The 23,832-nt window shown below is 44.4% G+C and overlaps 1 protein-coding gene across 2 annotated transcripts in view; it reads left to right on the top strand.

Annotated features, from left to right (window-relative positions):
* Positions 1-1,401: 1,401 nt before the first annotated feature.
* The window catches only part of CA10 (carbonic anhydrase 10), a 440,279-nt gene continuing 417,848 nt past the window's right edge, over positions 1,402-23,832 (top strand). The window contains exons 1-2 of one of the 2 annotated variants that reach the window (XM_054585427.1): positions 1,402-1,760; positions 2,663-3,286. In XM_054585427.1, coding sequence (XP_054441402.1) covers positions 3,226-3,286 — 61 coding nt within the window. In that variant the 5' untranslated portion in view covers positions 1,402-1,760; positions 2,663-3,225. Of the gene's footprint in view, positions 1,761-2,607; positions 3,287-23,832 lie in introns of those variants that run through there. The other variant, XM_054585428.1, reaches the window with a different exon arrangement.

Here is a 23,832-nt window from a genome sequence, read left to right as displayed (position 1 = left end):
AATAAAATTAATGAGTTGTGGTATAAAAATCCAGGCACCCTGCTTCTGCTGAGAGAGAGAGAGAGGAGAAAGAGAGAGAGAGAGAGAGAGAGAGAGAGAGAGAGAGCGTGCTCTCCAGCTAGTTGAAGATTCGGCTTCCAAATTCAGGAGGTAGGTCACTGTCTTGGTTCCAAACCCTTGCTAGGACGGAATCTGTTCATCTTTGGCAAATTGCTTTCTTTTTTCTCTCTTCAAAAAGTCCTTTCGTGCGGTGGGCTTTCAAGGCACGGAGATAAACCCCCTCCCCCCACCGCGTTTCCCAAATGGGATAATTTTCACTAAATCGGATTCTTTTAATTCTCTGAGGTCTCAATATCTTTCCTGCTGAGCCTCCAACTCTCGAAATAAGAATCCTCTTCTTTCCTCATTGGGGCCTAAATTTTTAATGCATTGACCACCTGGAGTCCTTGGAGGTCATGTCAGAGAACAGATCCCTCGTCCACACCTCCTTCTTAAAGAGAAGGCAAGTCTGCCGGCGATTCTTTCTCCAGTCTCTGGAGGCAGCGGGACTGCGCAGCTGTGGTTCCCAAAGTCAGCCCAACCTAGGAGGCTCCTGCTGTTCGGCTCTGCTCTCTCCCACACGCTCCCCCCACAGCTCCCCGATTCCCCCGCCACTCTGCAAAAGGACCTGCCACACTCCTAGGCAGTTGGAGGCAGTTCAAGAATCCCGGGAACTCTGCAGTGTAACTCCTTTGGCTCCAACACCGAACCCTCCGATGCCACACAACCCGAAAGACTCGCTAAACTGCGCGGAAGAACGGTACCCTCTTCCCTTTTCCCGCTGCCTCTCCACTCATCCACCCGTTATGCGGTTATTAGACCTGGACTCACACTGCAATGGCTTCTAAGCATCAAAAATAAAATTGTGCAAAAGATAAAAATCCCCTGCGGGGTGTGTGTGTGTATGTCTGTGTGCGCGCGCGCATCCGTGCTTGTGCAAAATCTCCAAATGTCAGTTTGCATTCCGGACAAGCGCGCCGAGAAATCCGAGATCTTCCCAGGGATTCCCCGACCCTGCCTCCTTGGCTTCCGTACTCCCAGAGAGGTAGGTCTGGGGCTTTCTCAAACCACTGCTGCAGGGACACAGGCGATACAAATCTGCTGCGACTTCCCTTTCCCTCGCTCCCAGTCCTTTTCTCAGGCGAACAGTCCCGAGCGCAGGATTTCCTTCAAGTCACCTGCATCTACATTGCAAGAGGCTGAACACGTACAAGTGCTCCCCTGGCCTCAGACAGCCTCCTGGTTGCGAAACCCGCGGACCCGCGGGCTCCGGCTCGGGCCTGGGCGGTGGGTGGTGCTCCCGCCGCCCCCACCTTCCCCCGGGGCCTGGGCCAGCCGCGCGGTAGACGCGCGCGCGCGCGCGCGCGCGCGATTTTGGTGGGGAAATCTTCACTGGAAGCAGCTGAGTGTCAGGGGCAGAGAATATTCCGGACCTCAGCAAAAGCTTCCAAAGCACTTGAGCTTCCAAGAAAAAGGAAAAACAAAACCAAAAAACCCCCAAAACGACTGAAAGAAAAGAAGGGAAGCCCGTTCCCCTGAAGCCCTGGTTTCCAATAGTCTTGGATCCTTCCGGAGCTCGGCAGAGGCGCAGTTGGCCGTGGCCGTGGCTCGCGCCCGGACTAGCACAGATGTTTTTTCTACTTTTGGAAGGAGGGAGGTGAAGGGACTTGCAGGCAAGAGTTGGACCTGCTCTAGGAACCTGAAGAGAGGAGAACTCTGGGGTAAGTAATGTTCTGGCACTGAAGCGGAAAAGGGGGGAGGAGGAAGGGGACAGGAGATAGACGTGGGGGAGAGGGCAGGGGACGAATTAAGAAAAAAAAAATCCTCAATATTCCGCAGCAGAGAGCCCGGCAGCACTCGCAGGATGAGTCCCGTCCCGGGCTCCCGCGCCGAACCAGCGGGCGCGAAGTTGTTTTTAAGGAGAAAAGAAGCTCCCCAAATCTCGGAGGGTGACCGAGGAGGGCGGGGCGGAGTCGGAACCAGGCTAGGGCCCAGGCGGCTGCCGCGGTGGCCCGGAGCTCCGACGCCTGGCGCTCCGGTCTTCCTTATGGCCGCGTGGAGCCTCACCTCTCCACCCCGGCCTTCCCGTCTCCGCCCCTGGGAGCGGGCGGCCAAGCTGCGGTTGGGTCTCCCGGCGGGGGCGAGGACGCTCACCTGGTCCAGCCTCCCCCTTTCCACCTCCCGCCCCCACCTACCCTCCTCCTCCCCTCCGAATCGGGAAGCGTCGGGATCCGTAGGCGAGGAAATAACGACCCCTGCAGTTGCATTGCGGAAAAAATCGCGGCGGCGGCGGCGGCGGCGGCGGCGCTAGTTGCGGACGAGCGAAGCGAGGGTTCTAGGGAGCCCAGGAAAATAGCAGAGGAACGGAAAGCGCGCGCGCGCGGCGTGGGGAGCCGGCGGGCTCCCGACGCGCCTGGGTCCTAGGCTCCCCGCTGTTCCCGCTCGGCGCCCTGGACGCGCCACCCAGATCGGGCGTGGAGGCGGTGGGCTGCGCGCGGACTTGGGAGCAGGGAGGGTCTGCGGAGGCTGCCGGCGGCCGGCGGTTTCGGGCATTAAACCCTGCCTCTCTTTCTCTACCTCTCTGTCTGCTGCGTCTGCTCCTCCCCCCGACCCCCGGAAACAGGAGGAGAACGGCCCCGGAGCGGAGCAGCCACCCTCTGACCATGCCCCGGTGAGGGGGCGGACTTCGAGGGCAACTTGTCGCCGACTGCCTGGGCTCAGCCAGCGAGCTGCGAGCTGCCGGGGGCCCGGAACGGCGCGGCGCGGCCCGGCGGGGGGCTATCGTCTATGTCTTCTTGGGGCGCCCGGCGGATCGGGGTCTCGTTTTTGCAGAAAGAGCTCGGCGCTTGTGGCTTCAGGTGGCTGCCGCCGCCTCTGCTAGTGTTTCCGCCACTCGGGCCAGGACCAGAGACCGTTGAGCGGAGAGACCTCCGGGGCAACGAGACATCGGACATGTGTCAGCACATCTGGGGCGCACATCCGTCGAGCCCGAGGGGAGATTTGCCAGAACAATTCAAACTGCGATATTGATCTTGGGGGTGACTGCCCCTGGCCGGCTGTCCGGTGGGAGTGCGAGTGTGCGCTCGCTCGGAAGTGTGTGCGTGTGTGTATGTGTGTGCCGTGTCGGGCTCCCCTCCTGCCCCCCGTTTTCCCGTCGAGTGATGCACTTGGAATGAGAATCAGAGGATGGAAATAGTCTGGGAGGTGCTTTTTCTTCTTCAAGCCAATTTCATCGTCTGCATATCAGGTATGGGACGCGCTGGAGTCACGGGCGGGTTTGTGTTCTGTTGTGTTTGGAATGTATGGGGTTTTATTGTGTGTAAGACACTCAAGTGGCCTCGCACGAGTGGGAGGGGAAAGGGTGGTGACAGAGACCCTTTCGGCTCTGCGGGTCTGCTGCCTTCAGAATTAAAACCTTCTAAGCTCAACGATGGGGGGGGGGGGGTGCGCGCGTGCGTGCGTGTGTGTGTGTGTGTGTGTGTGTGTGTGTGTGTGTGTGTGTGTGTGTGTAGGGAGTAGTATCTGTGTGGAGTTCTGGAACGTAGAAGGGATGGGAGATGAGAAAGAAGAGGCAGATGGGTGTTGATTTTCAACTGCTTTCTGGCTGAGAACTCTGGCGCCGAAATCCGAGCCGTGGCCACCCCCACCCCCATCCCTGGCTTCCAAACTTCCCAAACTCGGTGGTTCTGGCTGGCAAAATGGACGCAGAGCCCTGCCCTGGTATCTAAGCACTTTCAAGGGACTGCGGGAGGCTGCGGGACTGGAGAATTCCAGCAGGGACCAGAGGGATGTGGAGGTCCTCCACGGTTTCCCCAAACCCATCAGGCTGCCTGGTGATGGTGTGAAACACCATAGCCCGCTCCCCCCCAAATAAAAGCAAACCCCATCTGAAACAACACCGCATCATAAATACCACTTTAGGTCACGGTCCTTCTGGATTCCCAGTGGCAAGGATGTGCTGGCTGAGACTCACTGACCTCAGGCTACTCCCTGGTCTTTGGTTTTAGAAGCAGACAGGAAGCCAGTGGAGGTGAATGAGGTAGGGCTTGTGCCTGCCTGCCTGCACCTGAGTGTCTGTGTGTTGGGAGGGGTTCTGGTTTCCCAGCAGTGCCTTTGTTGGCGCAGGGAGTTCGCGGGGTGGAGGGGAGCTGTGAGAAAAAGCCTCAGGGTAAACCAGTGTTTCCCAGACCAGTGCAGCGCCTCCTCCCATGGACAGCGTCCACCCCGTTTCCCTTAACCCTGTCATTTAGGCGCCCAGAGTTAAGTCCCATTTGCAACGCTCCCCTCTACCTGCATTCCCTCTGCAGAATTGGGGACTCAGCCAACTTCCCATTAAGTAACAAGAAGGGGAGAGCAGGAACCCTGCCCCTGTGAGCAAACACGTCTGAGCAGCACTGGGGGACAGGGACATGTTTTCTGCAGCTGCCTTCAGCCCAGCCAATCTCCACCCTCTAAGTCAGAGCGGAATCTGGGTATTCAAACCCCTTGCCTGCCCTTACCCTGGACCCAGGTCCAAAGGCCACTCTTCAGCTTCAGTGCTCTCCTCATAGAGCAGGAATAGGAAATCCTTTATTCAAGTCATTCTGTTCGGGGTTTGGCCACCCTACTAAGAAATAAGAGATATTTTGTGTGCCTGGCAGATAATAAAAAGTGCCCTAAAATCCTCTAGTGGGAACTATTTTACCTTATCCCATATGTAAGGAAAAATTCCCAGGTGACTTGTAAAGGTTTATGTAAGTCATATATCCAGGAATGAACTGGGTAGCATCTCACAAGGCCACGTTTTGCATCTTTCTCTTCTACATGTCTATTTCGAATTCTCTCATTCCGTATTTCACTAGTTATAAAATAGCCTTTCCCAACCTCCCTCCGGCATCATATAAATACTTTTCAAATGAGACAAGCTCTCTGAGTCCCTTTAAGATTTACGAAGGGTTAACGCCGTTGAGACCCCACCCTGCCCTGCCCCCCTCCCAGCATCCTTCATTTCCAGCCCCTGCATTTGGTCAGGCGTCACAAGGGACCGGCTGAGACTGGGTCTGTTCTTAGCCCCCCATGAATGGGATACCTGTCACAGCCATACTTGATTTGGTGTATCAGCAACTAAATTATATAAACAGAAGCATTAGGAGGGGGTTATTTCCAACCCAGGAGGGGTGCTATGGAGCACATGGCCTTTCCCATGTATTTACTAAATAATCATCATTGCTAAGTAATGAGAGGATAAAAGTGTAAGCGAAATTGCTAGCTATTAGCTAAACACAGAAAACTAGGTTAGCATTGCAAATGCCTAGTTAGGATCTGCATTAATTTGCAGTTTATGAAGACATTTAGGCAGAGATGCACCATTATGTACTCTCCAGTTACACATCCATAAACTTAACTTTTAAAGGTCATTTCCTTCTTCAGAGCCAAGCTGGTCTCCGCCCTCCACAAGCAGAACTGCTCATTCAGTGATGTCCACGTATGTCACACCTCTGATTAGTAATATAACTCACAGTTTGGGGGACTTTTTTTCCATCTGGCAGCTTTCAGAGATTCAGGAATGCAGTGCACTAGGGTTGAGTAATTGTCTTAGGGACAGTTTAGTAGGTCTTTCATTTCTGGTTCCATGATTTGCAGTTTTAATTTACTCATGACTGAGCCTTACCAAAGGAACACAATCCTTGATTATAGCATCTACTAAATCTTAAAGTAAAAAAAAAGGAAACAAAACACCTCTCCACCACCTTGGGATAAATTGCTGGACTAATGGGCACAAATTCTTACCAAGTTACCAGGCATCTATGATTGATGCATTGCTAGGGTTGGCTTCATTACTAAGGAATACTGAACTAGAAAAGGCCAACAAAAGTCTGTACTGTGAACATTTTGCAGAAGGAAAATTTGGGTAATAGATCTGGCCTGTAAAAGGTCTAGTGACTGAATATCAGTCATTAGCATTAGCTTTCAGGAATACTCTGATGCTTTGTAGCTTAGTGTTTTGTTAATGAAAGGAGCCTACGTTCACCCCAGTCCATCCCCAAATTAAAAATATATTCAAGGAGTTTCCTCCCTAGGCCTGTGTAGGTATTTGCTTAAAATACAGAGACTGGCAGTTGGTAGGTTTGATGGCCCTGCACGAATCATTTGGTTGTGCTGAAGCTATGGTACTTTCCAAGGTTGTTGGTATTGTAAGGAACAAAACACTCTTTATAAAGTACCTAGCATGGTGTCTAGAATACAGTACCCACTGGCCACAAATGGGCCTGGGGGTCTGCTTGGCCAGGCTTAGCTGGCTCGCTGCTGGGGAAGTAGCATGTGTGCCTTCCATTTGGGAGCTCGCTCAATTTTGGCTATTTAAGGACACAGCCGGGCTGAAGAGGGAATGCCATGTCTGGGAGTTCTTGGGGCTCCACATTTGACTCAGATCTCATTTTACTGAAAATGTAAGGCAGCCAAGACATGTGAAGAGATGAGATCAGAGAGAGAGACAGAGAGACAGAGAGATAGAGAGAGAGAGATGATTTTTCCATGTGCTTACGAAAGCAGCTCAGATCTGTAAGAATAAATGCTTAGCAACACCAGGAGAGAATTTCCTGGTCCAAAAACAGCTGTCTGATTTAATTTACACAACACACTCTACTTCCCTATATGTAACTTTACTTCATCAGTTTATTCATAATAGTAACAGTAATAATAATTAGAATTATGTGGTGCCTTCACATATATTACATAATATTGCACATATTTTAACTCATCTGTTCCTAGAATTGGTAGGGTACTTTTATATAAAAGGCAACCAAGGCCCATAGAGGTTCATCCTGGAGGATTCGCAGCCAGGACTGAGTCAAAATTCAATATATCACTTCTGTTTTGGTTCAAGATTTCTTTTAAATGTTGTTATTCAGTATTTTTTAAATTTTGATATCTCCAGTTGAAAGAATAATTTGTGTTAAGTGAATGTAAGTCTTAGAGAGTTTGGAAGTGTAAGTTTAGGGTGATTGTAGTCTGGAGCTAGAATTAAGGTAGAATTTGAGTCTTGCATGACTGTCATTCAAACAGGTGAGACTGTTACCCAAGTTTGCCCACTGATGTCTTATGATAAACAATCCCTACAAGCAAAAAATGTTTCATCTGTTATTTTCCTTATCTGAAAATTAAAATGGTTTAACTTCAACTTCTTTACATGTAGAAAGGAGATAATAGTACATACCACGCACATTTGTTATGTGCATTAAAGAGATAATGCATTCAGTGATTTCCACTTAGGACAGTGTCTGAGACTTGCAATAGTAAGCTTGCAGTAATGTCATTATTTTTTCCTACAAACCTGACATTGCACAGGTTTGTGAAGCCATGATAGAACAGAGCCTTTAGTTCCCTTCTTTTCTGCTTCTTTAAAAGCAAAAACAATCATCAGCAAGCACAGTTTATGGCATTGAGCATGAATCCTACTTTCAGGGTTGCCTTGGCTTAACAGCTTTTGCAATGTCTCTTCCTTTTGTCTCATACAAATGAGACTGGCAGCATTAGGCGCCGGCTGCATTGTCATGACTGGCACCCATTCTATCCCTGTGAACCCAACATTGAGATATGGCTTGGAAAGTTTAACAAATCACCTGGGAACAATGTCGTGCTTATTACCCAGGGGAGCAATGGAATTTTCCACTTTCTGCTCATAAATTATGACTCGGTATAGAACCCAACTTTCAAATGCTTCCAAAATACCGAACTACAGATGCTGTCAATGTGACTTGAAATAGAAAATTCCATTAAGTAAAAAAAGAGCCAAACAAAGAACATTTATCTGAAGATGATGTTATTAGCAACATGGCTCCCATGATGTCACATAGCCCAGTCACTGACAGGTGCCCTCATCATAGATGAGACTCTCCCGGCAGTGAGGTGAGAGTTTTCCTGAGTAATAGTATGACCCTGGGGGAACGGGAACTGGTTTCCCACCCCAGGTAGTCAGTGCCTAACATTTCAAATTTTCACCTTAATTAAGCATTACATATTTGGGCCTGGAGTTTAGGTCAAGAAGAGACCCAAGCGCCATAAAAGTGTATGGTACCAAGCCATTGTAGAAACAGTATGGTGGTCAGAAGACCCAATCTGCTGTTGAAGTCTTCCTTAATTATCTAGACAACTTTGGGAAATTCTCTTAGCCTCTTAGTATCTCAGTTTCCTCCTCTGTAAAATTAAAATTAACTCATCTTTGCCATTTCAAAGAATCGTTTATAATATTATGGAATGACCCATGTTCAAGCTATAGTTCTAAAATCAAAGTTGAGATATGAACACACAATGTAGAGTTATATAAAATAATATGAATAAGGCTTAATTGTGAATATGTAGTTATAAAAGCAAAGTTGTAATGCACAAAGTGTATCCTAAAATCAAACAATAAGAATAATGCCTAATTGTTTGATAAAGGGAATTACAGCTATAGAACAGAGAAGTCCAGACAAGGAGGGAAATGGAGAATTTTGAAAGATGTTGGGGGTTGGGATAGAAGAGATGAAGGGGACCACATTATCAGAGGGAGAGGAATAGGGTGATATGTAGTATAGTGAGGACTTTCCCATTTGGAATAAAATGTTCACTTTGGGAGATACTGGAAAATTGGGAGGAGCCCACCCAGGGATCTGTTGGACTGAGAAGACATAGGGTGTCCTAATATATTTAATTTGTTGGTGGTTTTTATTTTTCTTATTATGGATCTTTGGATTGAATCTATGGACTGAACTTGGTTAAAATTTGTTTGAGATTCTAACATTCCTTTGGATCTTAAATTTGTATGGCATGTCTCCACTTACTGCTATACTGTGCATAGTTTGTGGCCTATTTGGGATTGTAGCGAGTTTAGATTTGAGGGGCCTTCAGCTTTCTTCTCTGCAGAGTGGAGATGATACTTCCTAAAGTTGTTGATCCCACAGGATAACTGTAAAAAAAGAGAACATTGTTTTTTAAATGCCTAGCATGGTGTCTTGAATTCAGTAACCTCTGGCCAAATCACATATCATATGAAAGTAAGCATGGACTTTGGAATCAAGATAGGCCACACATGTGAATCCTACCTTCTACATTCACTCTCTGTGTGGTCTTGGAGAAGTTCTGTACGTTCTCTGAGCCTCCGTAAAACCTGTAAAATTAGGATTGGAGAAAATGCACATAAGATCCTGCCATAGTGCCTGGCTTGTAGTAGTCAGTGAATTGGAGCTGCTCCCATAAAATCATTATCATCATTGTCATCAATAACAATGCTTGTCATTGACATTTTGAACCTGTTTTTTTAAATTATAATTAGTTATTCAGTCATTTCTTCTGTGTTCAACAAAATAGTACTGCCAGCTAACTAAGTGCCAGGTGGAAGAATCACAAAAATGACCAATACCTGGTCCTTAGTATTTACAAGATGACATGTGTCATGTCCTTTGTCCACTTCACCATTCAACATTTATGGAGGGTGCTCTTTATGGAAACTACTGAAAGTACTGGAGATCCAACAGGAAGGAGAAGACATTGCCCTTCCCCTCCTGGAATTCATAATCTAGTAAGAGAGTGATTTTTAAAATATTAATAGTTACACCGGAAGGTGATGAGTATTGTAAGGAAAAGAGATAACAGTGTTTAAGTAGAATAGAGAAGGAACATCTGACTCATTCTGGAGGTGGGAGGAGTAGAAGAAGGAGAATAAGTAGCATTAGTTAGAAGGAGTTTAGACTGCCTCTGGAAGGATGCTAAAGATCTTGTCTGATTGACCAGGAGGAGCGTGATTGGGGAGGGATGATCATAGGAAACAGCATTTGCAAAGACAGGGAGATCAGATAGGACATGATGAATTCAGGGGACTGTCAAGAGGTCAATATAGCAACAACTCGAGGGGAGTGTGATGGATGAGGCTGAGACAGAAGAACATTTAGGAGATAGGATCCCAATAAGAGCAACACCATGCATCTAATCATAGCCAGTAGAAACTACCCTTGTGCCACTCTTTGCAGGGAAGGCGTCCTTTGAAGACCCAAGAAGGCAGGTCTAATTTATACTTTTCTCTTTGTTAGGAACAGAACAGGCAGGGTTAAAGCTTTTGACTCTGCTCCATTTGGCCCAGATCACTAGTTATTTTCCGGTGTTGTCTCTAGTTCCAGGTGGCTTCCCAGAAGCTTCGGAGATAACCCAGATACAGATGACAGAATTTATCTCTTAGTTTGTCTCCATGTATTTATACCCTAGGACTAAAAGCTAGGACCCTATTGGTTGCCCCTGGATTCTGCAGTGTGTTAATTATCATTGTATTCTCCTGGATAATTGAAAATTTCCTACAACTTTTTGCAGTTTTCATCTCGTGTAGCCTTAAACAAAACTTTAAAGGATTTCCAGCATGCAGGAGTTGGAATGGGGAGCTGCGCATGGTAGGAAATGGTCTTGGATTGCCTTTGCAAAGCCATAATTGTTCCCTATTAGCAAGATTGGACTGGTAATAGGGTAGCCAGCATTTTGGGTTTGATGACATTTGCATGAAGGTGAAGGAGACAGCCTACAAATTGCCTCTCCCTCCTGATTTGGAAGAGGTGGGACCTTTGTCACAGTAAATGCAGAATTAATCTTTAACTTTGTCCAATACCTCAGGCCCAGTGGCTGAGGGGGGCTGGCATGGGAAATGAAGTCTGTGGCTTTCAGGTGAGTTTTCCAGAGCCAAGTCCTGCTGGCCTTGCAGCACAATTGGCTGGAATGCCAGAGTTGGAATGAACCCGTTTACTGAAGGATATGAGTCAATGTATCCCCCTTCTGTTGACCCCTCTTCTCTGGCACACAGACTTACCTTTCATGCTCTGGGAAAACAATGTTGATGGCAGCACTTACTGAGTGAGCAGAAGCTATTGTTCCTCCATGAGGCTGGAAGAAAAGTAAATACCTCATAGGATTCTTGGACTAATAAAGGTCCATATCTATAGAAGGGTTCACTCCCACTCCCACAGGGTTTAATGCGCAGGCTCATTAGTCCCCAAAATGCTAATGAATGCCTCCTATGAGCAAGGCCCTGGGCCAGGCAGATGGTATAAATAACATAGTGAGCAAAACCGCCATGATCTTTGCCCTTGGGAAATGTATATTTAGTTATAAACAAATAATGGTTTCTTTTCCCATTGCCCAGCTCAGTACCTGGCATTTAATAGAGGCTCAAAAATGAATGATTGAATTAATATATAAATGAATGACAAGGAGTAAGTTAGAATGGTTTTCCTTACTTAGCAGGAGACTGAGAGACAAGATAGACTAGGAAGGAGTGGGGATGAAGACCTCTCTGTTGGCTGCTCTCTTGCTTCTACTGCATGGGGCTCTTGAGCACGCAGAGTCAGAACTGAAACCTTCCCAGGAAGTAACATATTTGATAGTTTTCTATTTCCTTCTCAGACTTAACTCATATCTGCATTTGACCAACGAGTATTACTTGGTGGCACTTACAGTTGTTTTCAAAATATTTCAGCAACATTGTGTTCTATGATACCATGCTAAAAGCTTTGAACTAGGATGATTAAGGACCGACCAATGGATATATCGTTGTTCCTTTCCATGTCATCTCTGTGGAGATCGCTTAGGATAAGGTGTTTTCTTACTGCAGTCCAGCACAAGAGAAAGCTCACTGCCCCTCAGTGAAGTATTGAACTAGACTAGAGGGCTTTACGGGAAAGCTTAACCCACCGTTTAATCTTTGTGCAGAGCAATACAGGAGATGGCTCTGGTCTCTGAGGTGTTTCAGTCTTGTGTTTGAAAACTACTCCCCCGCTAGACTTTTGTAACGTAACTGTGGTGTAGCTCACTAGTTCTTACCAGGGAGGAGAGCCAGGCACCTAGAGATTGAAAAGACATAGTGGATTTGCAGTTCTTGGCTGCGCATTCTGTTTATAATATCCTAGTTGATCTTAACAGCTGTGAGGAAATGGTCAGTTGGAAGGTTTGTTGTTTGCTTGCTGATTTAATTACAGGAAAAATAGGAGAGGTTACAGAACAAAGGCCCCGATTATTAACCTCTTAGTAGTTATATACAGGTTATATTGATAATTAAAAATGAGGCACCTGTGAGTAATACATTTCTATTGTGTGGCCTGGGTGTGAATAACCATATGTCATTGTCCATCTAAGTCCTATAATATACCGCAATGATACCAGCTCTAATTCACAGTGGCTCAAATCCCGGTAGAATGAAATATGAGGTAGTGAATTCCTTATTTTTTGTGTCTGTGACAAGTTCTATCCTCTTTTTCCACTGTAGGGAAGTTCACGGTGGCCTTTTTGTGTGGGTCTTTGAAGTGCTGTGTTGTAGTGGCCTAATGAGGGTCCTGGGTAGTTTTAAGCGCGTGAGTTAGTGCAGCCTTTTTATTTACTTATTTTCCCCTCCTACTTCGAGAGCTGTTAAAATTAGAGTTCGACTGAGCCAAGCAAAATCTTGTCATGTGCCACATCTCAAGGCAAGACGGGTTGAACAAATTAATGAATGAGAGTTTTGTTTTCGCCTTTGACGGTTAGGCTAGTCATGTGATCAAGTGAGATGTTCCTGTTGATCAGAGCTTCCTGCAGGGCAGAGACTGTATTCAGCGTCCCAGACGCTTGCTGATGGGGGTCACTGAGTTAATGTTAATGCTAAAAATGCTACCACAACAGTGTCAAAGAAAATTTAGGAAAACAAACTGATTCCCCATAGACTAAATTTTTATTTATCAAGTTTACCATTCTAAATTTTCAACCTTAAATATTTGTACTTTTTAAAGAAAAGTTGACATTATATCCTAAGTATTTCCCCATGCAGCTTCCTACTTATGTTTGTTCAGGGAGCTCTGGACTCTATGACAGATGAAAACTCATAATCTCAGTGATACAACATACAATAATAGAAGATTACTTCCTGTTTCTATTAATTTTCCATTGGTGTTTGTATATATGTGTGCCTATGTGCATGTGTGGGCATTTGTATGTAAGGGGCTTGGTTAGGGGTCAGGAATCCTGCCTTTAATGATTTGGGTGTCTCAAGGCTGATATTAATATTCATGATTTTCTTTGTAATAGTTTCATATAGTTTATTGATCTAAAATGGCATGATTTATGTTTATTTTTTTCCCTATTTTGAGCATTTGTACTGGGGGAACCCCCTCAAAACTGAAATTATCTCCTGGAGGGCGGGCTCCTTGTAGTACAGGCTTTCCCCGCTAGGGGAGTATCGTAGGAACCCATCTGTATCAGTGCACCAGCTGGCGTTGTTGTGAGAGGCTGCGTGCAGCTTCAGTGAATTTGTTTGAAGACTCTTTCAATGCATTTGCCCATTTTATGATGGGTGATTTACGAGTGCACCTGTCCACACCACACTGAGTATTCAGCAGTTTTTGACCAAAAGCGCATGACCTTGTGCCCCACTCTCCCTATTCTCTGGATCTTGCCCAGAGCAACCTATTTTTTGTTTGTTTGTTTCCCTGGATGAAAACAGTCCTTGAAGGGAAATGCTTTTGCAGATGTGAAAAAGGTGAAACAAAAAATGGCAGAAACACTAAAAGGCATCAGAATCAACAAGTTCAAAAGCTGTTTTGAGCAGTGGAAAAAAACATCTCGATAGGTGTATTGCATCAAATGGAGAGTGCTTTGAAGGTGATTGAAGTTTAAACACGTAAGAATAAATACACAATTCTTTATAAATAAATTCTGATTTTTGGGGGTCCCCTCTCATATTTCTAATTTTGATCATTTCTGGCATGTTTTCATGACTATAGATATTTAATTCTATTGAATTATTTTTTTTTAAATAATCGCAGTATTGTGAATACTGAGTAGAACAAAAATTCTTTATGGTTTTACCTTATTACGTCCGTAAGTAATGTATAACCTGTTTAAAAGTCTTCAGAAATATACCTGAATCCCTTAAGGAAATAAATAAGTACATGCAATCGTGATAAACTTGCAAAGATCTTTCAACAGTGGTACACCCCAGAAACTATTAACAAAAACCAAACAACCAGGGTACTTAATATGTTATTTTGCTTAGCAATCAGATCAGAGACAGGCAACCATGGTCAGGAACAAGCAAATTCCCTTCCCAAGTCCAGAAGTTTGAAACTTCTTAAGTATTGTTTCTGAAGCACATTTCTATAAATCATAGCGAAGAGCAAATAAAGTGGATGTAGAAAAGATTATTGGAGTGCAAGTTAGAACATGTGGAAGGTTGTATTTTCAGTGGTCTGGGTCCTGGTTTTCTCCTTTTAAATGGGGATATTGAACAAAGTAATTTCTAAGATCCTTTCCAACCTGAACATTTTATAGGGTTAAGAGACTTTTATAGAAAGTTATCCAAGTTTTCTGTTGGTACTAAACTTCTCCAGTTTTTGAAATGTTGAGGCAGCAAAAGTAAATTACAGGGCAAACTTTCAATACTGAGTGAGCAGAAAAGTGGCAAATGACTTTCGAAATGGGGAAGAGCAAGGTAAGGCAGGATGAGAGAATGACCCAAACTATTTGCAGAATAATGACTCGGTCTGTTGCTCTCAAGTAAGACTAGGAAAGAGTGTAGGGGTTATCATTGGCTACTGCTCCATAAAGCATTTCCTGAAAACTTTGGGGTCTGTATATCAGTCTTAGAATTTACTCTCAGCTTTGCTGTTACTTGTTGTGTGACTTTGGGATGTTACTTAAAATCTCTAATCTCTAGTTTTCTTTCTGATAAACTGGAGGCAACATTATCTATCTTTGGAGTTAAGGGAGACTGAAATTTAAAAACCCGGCCTCGTGTTCGGCACAGAGAATGTACTTGATAAACGGTGGATTTTGTGTTATTACGACTGAAGCTGAATGAACAAAAGACGTGTTGGGCAAAATTAAAAAGGAATTTGGCAATATCATGTAAAACACGGGGATTAAATGAGCCAATTCATGTGCAAGTATTTAGCACAATGCCTGCATATAACACATAATCAATTGAGGTTGGTTGCATCTGATTCACTACAGGAAACTAGGATGTTGGGGGAATGTTTTAAAGGTAATAAGAAAGAAGGCTATCATGTCTTTTTTTATAAAATGATCTTCAGAGTCAATTTGCCGGGTCTGGCCCGCACTTTTTTAATGATTAAAAAATTTCAATGCCACATTTTCATTTTACAGCTAGGATTTAGACTTACGAAAGCCTCCCGTGTGTGGTCTCATGTAACTAAGCACTTGGCTTTGACAATGGTGGCATAAACAAAACCCTAATTCCTTGTTTTTCCTGCTTGATACCTGTTAGTTAATGTTGGCTTATTGGTCAGAGCAATAGAGAAATGAAGTATTGTGCTACCGTTCATTTATAGTAAAAGATTTAATATTTACCTGTTCCAATTATTGTCACTTGCTATTTTTACTGGAATTTAGTTACTCCGTTTTCTTTCCATTATTCACTCTTGCCGGCTTCCCCAAGCACTAATTTACACACGTGGTCAACTTAACCATTGTTTTTCAACAAATTTTCAACATGAAAAGATGGTTTTGATTTGTTTCATATTCGCTTGAGAGAATGATTTTTAAAACAGTAATTAAATGCTAGGCTATTCCTGGGATGGCAGCCTGGTTCCTTTCAAATCTATCTGATCTGAGAATTGCAGCAAAAAGCATAAAAGGAAAATCAACAAGAAATAGGACAGATGACAAATGCTGTGTTGATGTTAAGTAAAGACAAGCAAACTGTGACCTAAGTACGCAGGTCTCTAGGGAGGCGGCTTTGGAGCTTTTCTGGGTGTTTGGTTTTTCTGTGGGATTTTTTTCCTCCAATCACATTGGTAGAGGCTGGATTACAACTGAGAATGCAGAGATTAATGGCCTGTTGTGACTAATCCACTAAACCCCTATTCCTATTTCTCTCAAATTGATTGAATTTAGAGAAGCTGAAGATAGACCCACAGCAGCTAGCCTGATATTAGGTCCCAGTGAATTAAAGAGACCCAGTGGCTCTAAGTACATGTAACCAAGAATCATGGAACCTTCATGGAATGTCACTTTTTGCATCAGGGAATTCTTTCATTAGTTGCTTATTAGATTAGATCCCAGTGTGTTGTTTCATAATCTTTTTTTAAAAGAGATCATTTTCACATGATTACATTTAAAAATTATAACACTAATATAACCCAATTTTAAGTAATTTAGAGAAAAAGAAACAGATCCGCATAATCATAGAACCTGAATGCAACTGTTACAGTTTTTTCCCCTCTAGGTTTTTATTGATAAGCATTTTTATTTATTTGAAATTGCATTGCACTATGCTGTTTGAGCAAAAAGTCATGTGAGAGAAATATATGGTTTGTGTGCATTAAAGCAAAGCCCACCTAAAATAAAATAAAATTGTTGACAAAAACAATGTGAACATAATTATATACATAGATGGATAGATACAGCATAGTTGAAAATCACGGTTTTATGCTAAACCAGTGAGCTCAAATTGGATGCATTTTAACAGAATTGAAATTTCTAAATCTTTAATCACGAATCTGTTGCTCTCAAAAAAAAAATAATTAGTAGGAAGATAAAAAGATGAGAAATGTAATCATAGTATTAGGGGGTTTTGAGTAGGAGAGACACTGGAAGAGACAATTTAGAAATGAGTATTTTTTAAAAAGTTTCATTTACCTATTAAAACACAGAAATAAGTTTAAATGTACTGAGAAGCCATTTAGGTGAGTGATTAAAAGCTTACACAGAGACAGACCTGGGTTTAAACCCACTCTGCCTCTTCAGAAATAAGAACCTCACCTGGATGGCTTTGGGTCCGTTAATTCCTGCAGCTCAATTTTCTAATCTGTGAAATGGGGATAAACAATAACATGTCAGTTATTTTTTATGTGTTCAATGACATATAAAAGTAAGGCATTTAGTATGTTATTAGGCAGATAATAATGGCTTCATAAATGTGACCCATTAGCCACACCGTCTTCATACTGTGCAAGGTGCAGCCAGCCACATCGTGTTTGTAATGGAGGAGGATTCTTTGAGTTGTCTGCTTTATAGGGAACGTTGTACTAAACCCTCAGAAACCTTCCATGCTGCCCTCTGACTCTATAAAAAGAGTTCACGCTGTCCACATAGAGGACTTTTAAAGTCTTCTATGATGCCCTACAAACACCTTTTCAACTTTGCTCCAATTTGCCAACTCACTGTCCTGTGAGCACACCTTGCTCATACTTGCCTGTGCCTTTGTCGAAGTTGTGTTTCTCCGCCTGGTTTTCACCCACCTGAATCATACCCATCTCAGCTGGTGGGCTCCTTCTCTGTGAAAACTGTTGCCATCCACCCAAGTAACGGTGGCCTCCATACCCCATGGGCCCCTACTGTCTCCAGAGCTGCTCATCGCTCACCTGCCTTTCCTCCCCCATCAGATGAAGAGCTCACTGCGGTCAAGATTCATCTCCTGTCCCCACTTCTAGCACAACATGCTGACGGGTTAGGTTTTACTCTGCAATCTGTAATGAGAATTACAATAGTATCTGCAGACATCCCACGTTGTATTTGTTCATTTATTTCCTGTTCCTCAACCCACCTACTTTCTCCTCTAGATACTGCAGCTCAAGACAGGGCTCAGCCAATAACGGCCCGTGGGCCAAACCGGGCCTGCTGCCTGGTCTTGTAAACCAAGTTTTCCTGGAGCACAGCCATGCTCATCCATTTACGGCTGCTTTTGCACCACAGCAGCGGAGTTCAGTAGTTGCAACAGAGACTGAATTGCATGAAATGCCTAAAATATTTACTGTTTGGCCCTTTACGGAAAAATTTTGCAACGCCTAATGCAATGATTGATTTGAACACTTCCATCAGGGGGAATGATAAGCTGGGCACCAGCATACTCCGTTTCTTTGATAGAAGATTGTCTAAATTGTAGGTGAAATATTTTTAAAAAGTGCTTTTAAGCCTTCAGGCTTTAGGAACTTCAGGACTGTCTTAACTTTTGTGGCTAGCTTGGCAGATTTCACCACCCCCAAAGAGGGTTCCTTATATACCTACCCCTGTCAGAAACGAGAAGGAGAAATCTCCGTTTGAGCTGGTTCGGATTTGTAAAGCTCCCTTCGCTGTCAGGGGAGCTTGGCACCGCTCCGGCCTTGCCCAGGCAACATTGTGAGGGGGAAGCCACCCCCCGCCCCCATTAAGGGATGGTTTGTGCTGGAGATGGCAGCTTGGCAGGGAAGGAGCAAGCATTTTCCGCGAGTCCGGTTCTGCTGCCAGCCCTTTGAAAAAATAACCTCCGCTTTTGGGAATATGAAGGTCAGACTGCATTCAGAAATAAGAACATCACCTGGAAAGACAAGCAATTTTAGAAATGACAACCTGAAAAATCAAACCTTTCCCCCTGATGATTGAGACAGGCCAGACACATAACCCGAGCCATGATCAGTTTCTGCTCTCGGGGAGCGCATTTCCTCCCCAATAACAAGCTGAATAAGCTTTGCGGAGCTCTGGGAGGGGGTCACTGGCCTCCCTGGACACATGAGGAAATTGAAGTCAAGAGGCAGTGGCTTAGCCTGGCCACAGCGGGCACGGGGTTTGGCAAGGGCCCCTCGGGACTCGCAGGAGCCGATTCCCAGCCGCCTGAGACACAGCATCTGCAGGGAGAAGCCCCGCAAGCAGATTGCAGAACGCTGCTTGGCAGAGGCTCTCCTGAACTCGAGAGCAGGGCTTGGCAAGCAAATTGTTTTTATAAGGCCGGGAACTAGGGATTTTTTTTTACATTTTTAAGTGGGGGAAAAACTCAAAAGAAGAATATTTTATGACACATGAAAATTATATGAAATCAAATTTTGGTCCATGCATAAAATTTTATTTAAACGCAGCCACATCCATTCATTTATGTATTGTCTGTTGGCTGTGTTCACATTACAACAGCAGAGTTGAGCTATCTTAACAGAGCCTACGGCTGGCAAAGCCTGAAATATTTACTATCTGGCCCTTCCCAGAAAAAGTCTTTGCCAACCCCTGCTCTAGAGTGCATGTAATATAATCATTAGAATCAATTTATTGAAGTAGAATATATATAAAATGCACTCACTTTCAATGTACTGTTTGGTGAGTTTGGAGAAAGAATAGAGCCATGTGGAACCTTCCTGGCCATCTGCTCTTGCATCCTCGAACTCAGGCAGCCAGGTATCTCCTCTCTTGTCAATAATAGCAGCTCTTAAATGTTTGTTTCCTGAGCATTTTGAATCACTAGAGACTGTGTTCTAGAAGGGCGGTCATGGGAAAACATGTCCTTTTTTTCCTTTCATTTGTTAATTCCTGAATTCACTCCAAACAGCCACTTCACTGTTGGTAGTATTAGTAGCCTACAGGCACTATGGAAAGAGTTTTCCATCTATTATCTCACTTAATCCTTAACCTTCTACTGGAGTTCTTATCTCTCTCTCATTTTACTGAAAGGAGAAAGAGGCATCTGGGTTAACTACTTGCTGAAGGGCACATGGCTGATAAGATGTAACTAAGATTTGAACTCTGGGCATACGCCTGCACCTAGAGAGGGAGCTTGGCCACCACGCCCACACACATTTGCTCTTCTCTACAAGCCTGCTTGGGGTTGAAGTATGAATTTTTTATAGAAGAAGGAATCTCAGAGTGGCTAAGTGACTGGTCCATGTCTCACAGCTACTAACCACCAGAGTCAGGATTTGAACTCCCAACCACAAGCAAAAAGCACAGAACGGAGAGCAATTGAAAAACATTATTTTGAAGAATCACCCTGTCCCGCAAGGGGCCACAGGCGAGCGAGCTGTAGATAATGCAGGTGAGCCGCAGAGAGTGCAGGAGGAGGGGGGGGGGCAGGGGGTGGCAGGAGATGAAAAGCAGTCTTAAGCCAGATGTGCTTTCTAAACTAATGGATAGTCCGAGACTATTTATTTAATATAAACAAGGAATGGTGGTAAAGTGCTTTGAAAAACCCTGCGGGGTACATTCATGCTGACCAGCATCAATAATCAGTCTCTCTTCTTATCCTTTCACAAACAACATTATATCTGCATCCGTCTGTTTAGATTGAGAAGAGAGTGGAAATCAAAGTCAGAGAGGAGAGCCACGTGGGGCGTTCTCTTCCTCCCTCCTCCTCTCACACCTGCTATTACAAAGGACGGTGCCGCCTACCGACCCCTAGTCTGAGTGATTACACTGCGTGTCTTCAGGGCCTTTTTTCTAAGCACTTGGCATCTAAAAGGCACCCAGAAATGTTGCTTGTTGTTCTAACTTTCTAGGAACACTCCATCAGCCTCGCTGCGGGCTCTTCTCACCACCCAGGTCAGGAAGCTGTGTCCACTGGGGTCCCTACGTAGTCATGTGTAACAGAACCCCTTCAAGATTAGCGTAAGCAGAGAAGAAATTCATTAAAGCTTTGGAGGTCTCACTACGTCTATGGGTGGGCCAAAGAATCAGAATAGAAGGCCACACTTATAAGAATGTGCTGTGGGATTGTTCTAGAAAAGACCTCTGCTCTTGCCACTGCCGAGCAGAGACAGCCAAACCCCATCGCTGACGTGGAATGGTCACTGGTTCCACCCGTGTCCAGAAAGCTGGACAGTTTTCCCACTAACCTCACTGGAAAACGACTTCCACATCAGACCCACTGCCTCCTGTTGTTCACTTCAGAACTTAAGCCTCAGGCACGTGAGGTTGGCCAAATTCAGTCACATGCCCATGCCCCCTGTGAAGTCAAGTTCAGAGTTCTGCCTGGGTAGGAATGGACACAAAAGGCAGGAACTACTGCAAACATAGTGGGCTGGCTGAATATTGATCCCCTCAAGTGTCTTTATCCTACTCTTAGGAACCTGTGAATATGTTACCTTTCTTGATAAAAGGGACTTTGCAGATGTGATTAAGTTAAGGGTCTTGAGGTGGGGAGAATTATCTGGGATTATCCAGGTGGGCCCAGGCAATCACAAGGGTCCTGATAAGAGGGAAGCAGGAAGATCAGAGTCAGAAAAAGGAGACAGCAGAAGCTGAGGTTGGAGTGCTGTGCTTTGACAAATGGAGGAGGGGGCCTGTGAGCTAAGCAACGCAAAAGGTTTCTAGTAGCTAGAAAAGGCAAGGAAATAGATTCTCCCCTAGAGCCTTAAGAAGTAACACAGGCCTACTGACACCTTGATCTTAGCTCCCTAAGACTCATTTCTGACTTCTGAACTCCAGAATTGTTAAGATAATAAATTTGTTTTGTTTAAAGCCGATAGGTTTGTAATAATTTGTTACAGCAGCAATAGGAAACTAATACACATAGGGAAAACATTCAAAATGTGATAGGAAACCAGTAAGCATGACTAAGGTCCAGTAGAGTGGCATCAAAAGGAAGCTAGAAAAATTGTTTCCCATATTCAATTTATAGTTTCATTTCTCCATCCTTTGAGAGCATTCTAATATAGTCCTGAAGCTAGGCTGGGTGAACAAGCTGAGTAAATTGCTTGTGATTATTCGGCTTGTTCACCTACTTTATTCATTCCATGACTTATTCAACAAATGTTCTATTCATTAAATAAATATTTACTGGAGTTAAGTGCCAAGCACTGTGAAAGATCATATGGTTACAAAGGAAAATCAGAGAATAACACACCGCTAACAGTCAAGAAGTTCAGAGATACTGGTTTTAGATTTAATTGATTTTCAGTTGTTTCTATATATCAAACCCCACCAAAAATCTAGGTTAGGGTAGTTTGGAAGAATCAGAGTTAGGATGTCCAGATGATTCTAGAAGAAGAGCCCCAACAACTTGTATATAAAGACATTACAACTGGAATAAATATAGTTCAATTGGATGTCTTTTATTTTAGTAGGAAACACTTGTTGAGTACTTCCTATGTGTTCAATATAATATTAAGTAATTTATGTGCTGTATTTTAATATAATTGTCATATCAACCCCATGAGGTATAGACAACTATCATTCCCATTTTGCATGAGAGGAAACTGAGCCTTAGAAAATGTGACTAAATTTGCATTGCTAGGTAACAGAACGGGGATTTGAACCTCAGGTCTTCTGACTCCTGGGTACATGTTTGTGGCCCTGCCTGCCTGTGCGCTGAGGACTGGATTAGGAGCTAGTAGACCTCAGAGTTTACTAGGTAAAATAAGCTATGGGAATGCAGACAAAGAGTTACATTGCTTTCCAAGGTGACTGATTTAAAAGGGAAAACCCTCATTTGTATATACAGTTTCTGGTCCATTTGGTTAAAGATTATAGCAGTTTACAACGGAAGGAAGCAACCCCTATGTTGCTTTTACCAACTTAGCTACAAAATACTTGGTAACTTATTTCTTTTCTTTCTTTTTTTAATCCTCACCTGAGAAACATCGATATGAGAGAGAAACATCGATGTGAAAGAAAAACATTGATCAGCCGCCTCCTGTATTGCCCCTACTGGGGACCGAACCCACAACCTAGGCATGCGGCCTGACCAGGAATTGAACCTGCATCCTGTTGGTGTACAGGATGATGCGCCAACCAACTGAGCCATCTGGCCAGGGTCATTCTAGATTATTTCAATTTTAAAAGCATATTACATGAGAAATATATATATAATTACTTTCTCCCTTTTCCTCCTTCCATTCACCTGTAACTGTAAGCTCAAGTCAGTGCTTCGGTCAGTAATATTGTTTCCATTAATGCACCTTCAAGCCTCTTTTCAAGAAGTGTAGGAGTCAGAGCCATGGCCCTTGAGCCCGCTATTCAAAGGTCAGTGCCGACCCTCTGCAGTGGCTCATCAAGAACCCACAGAAAATGCCGAGGCTGGGCTGATCTGTGTGTAAGGGCACACGGATACCACTTGCCACTCCCAGGCGGAGTAGATGGGGTGTGTGAGGTCTCCTGACCACTGAGCTAGGAGCTGCGTCCTACCCAAATGGCGCCCAAGCATTGTGTCCCTGGGTTCTGGGCACTGCCGTTTGCTGAGTTACTCTGAGCAGTCCTGTTGACAGATGGTGTGCCTTGCTCATTAAATCAGGATCCTCTTCACTCCCAAGGCCCCAGGCATGTTGGAAAACAGACTTGGTGGTGTTTTCTAATGCTGAATGGTCTGCAGCTCAAGAGCGTGAAGATAAATATTCTACTTCATTGTGCAGTCACTAACTTAAGCTTTACTGGGTCTATTCCCTTCCCTTTGACAGGGCACATTTAGAAAAGTGAAATGAAGTGCTTTTAGGCACCCAGCTCTTCCACCCATCACTTTCTCTTGTACTAGATGAGCTTAGCCCTTTTCTCTGAGACTTGTCTTCACACTGTTTTATATCAATTATGTACCATATCCCGAACCACAAAGAGCCCTTCCTAGTCCCGTGTTTAGGGCTTAAGTTTGTCTTCGAGGCAGTATTGTGCAAAGCTTGTTCCTTTGAGCACCGTCGGAGAAGAAGACCACAGCCTATGCAAAGAGGGGGTTGCTGATATAAACCAGTGTGGATTCAATACAAATAATAAGTGTGATTATAGAACAACCATGTTAACAAGTTGTGTATTTATCTTAGGAGCAATGGGAAGCCACAAGAGGACCTTAAGCTAGGGAGGGGAGTCACATGATCACATTTGAGGCTTAAGAAGACCCCTTCGGCCACACAGTGGAATACTAACTGGGGGCGAAGTCAGGTGAGGAAGACAGACCACCTTGAGAGGGGCAGCCTGGAGACTCGGGGGCAGTCTGGGTTGGAGGTGGAGGTAAGCTGATGAAGGTGGTGTTGGATATGAAGAGCAATGGAAAGAGTCAGGAGCTGTTTAGGGTATGGACCAATGGAGTTAAATAAATTGCATTTGGTGGGAATGAGGGAGAATGGCAGGTCAGAACAAGACCCAAGTGAT

Source organism: Pteronotus mesoamericanus, unplaced genomic scaffold (assembly GCF_021234165.1).
Source record: "Pteronotus mesoamericanus isolate MK-2021 breed Mesoamerican mustached bat unplaced genomic scaffold, CSHL_Meso_final contig_84, whole genome shotgun sequence".
Taxonomy (NCBI): domain Eukaryota; kingdom Metazoa; phylum Chordata; class Mammalia; order Chiroptera; family Mormoopidae; genus Pteronotus; species Pteronotus mesoamericanus.
The sequence above is the reverse complement of the archived record's forward strand: the minus strand, read 5'-3'. Positions and strand labels throughout refer to the sequence as shown.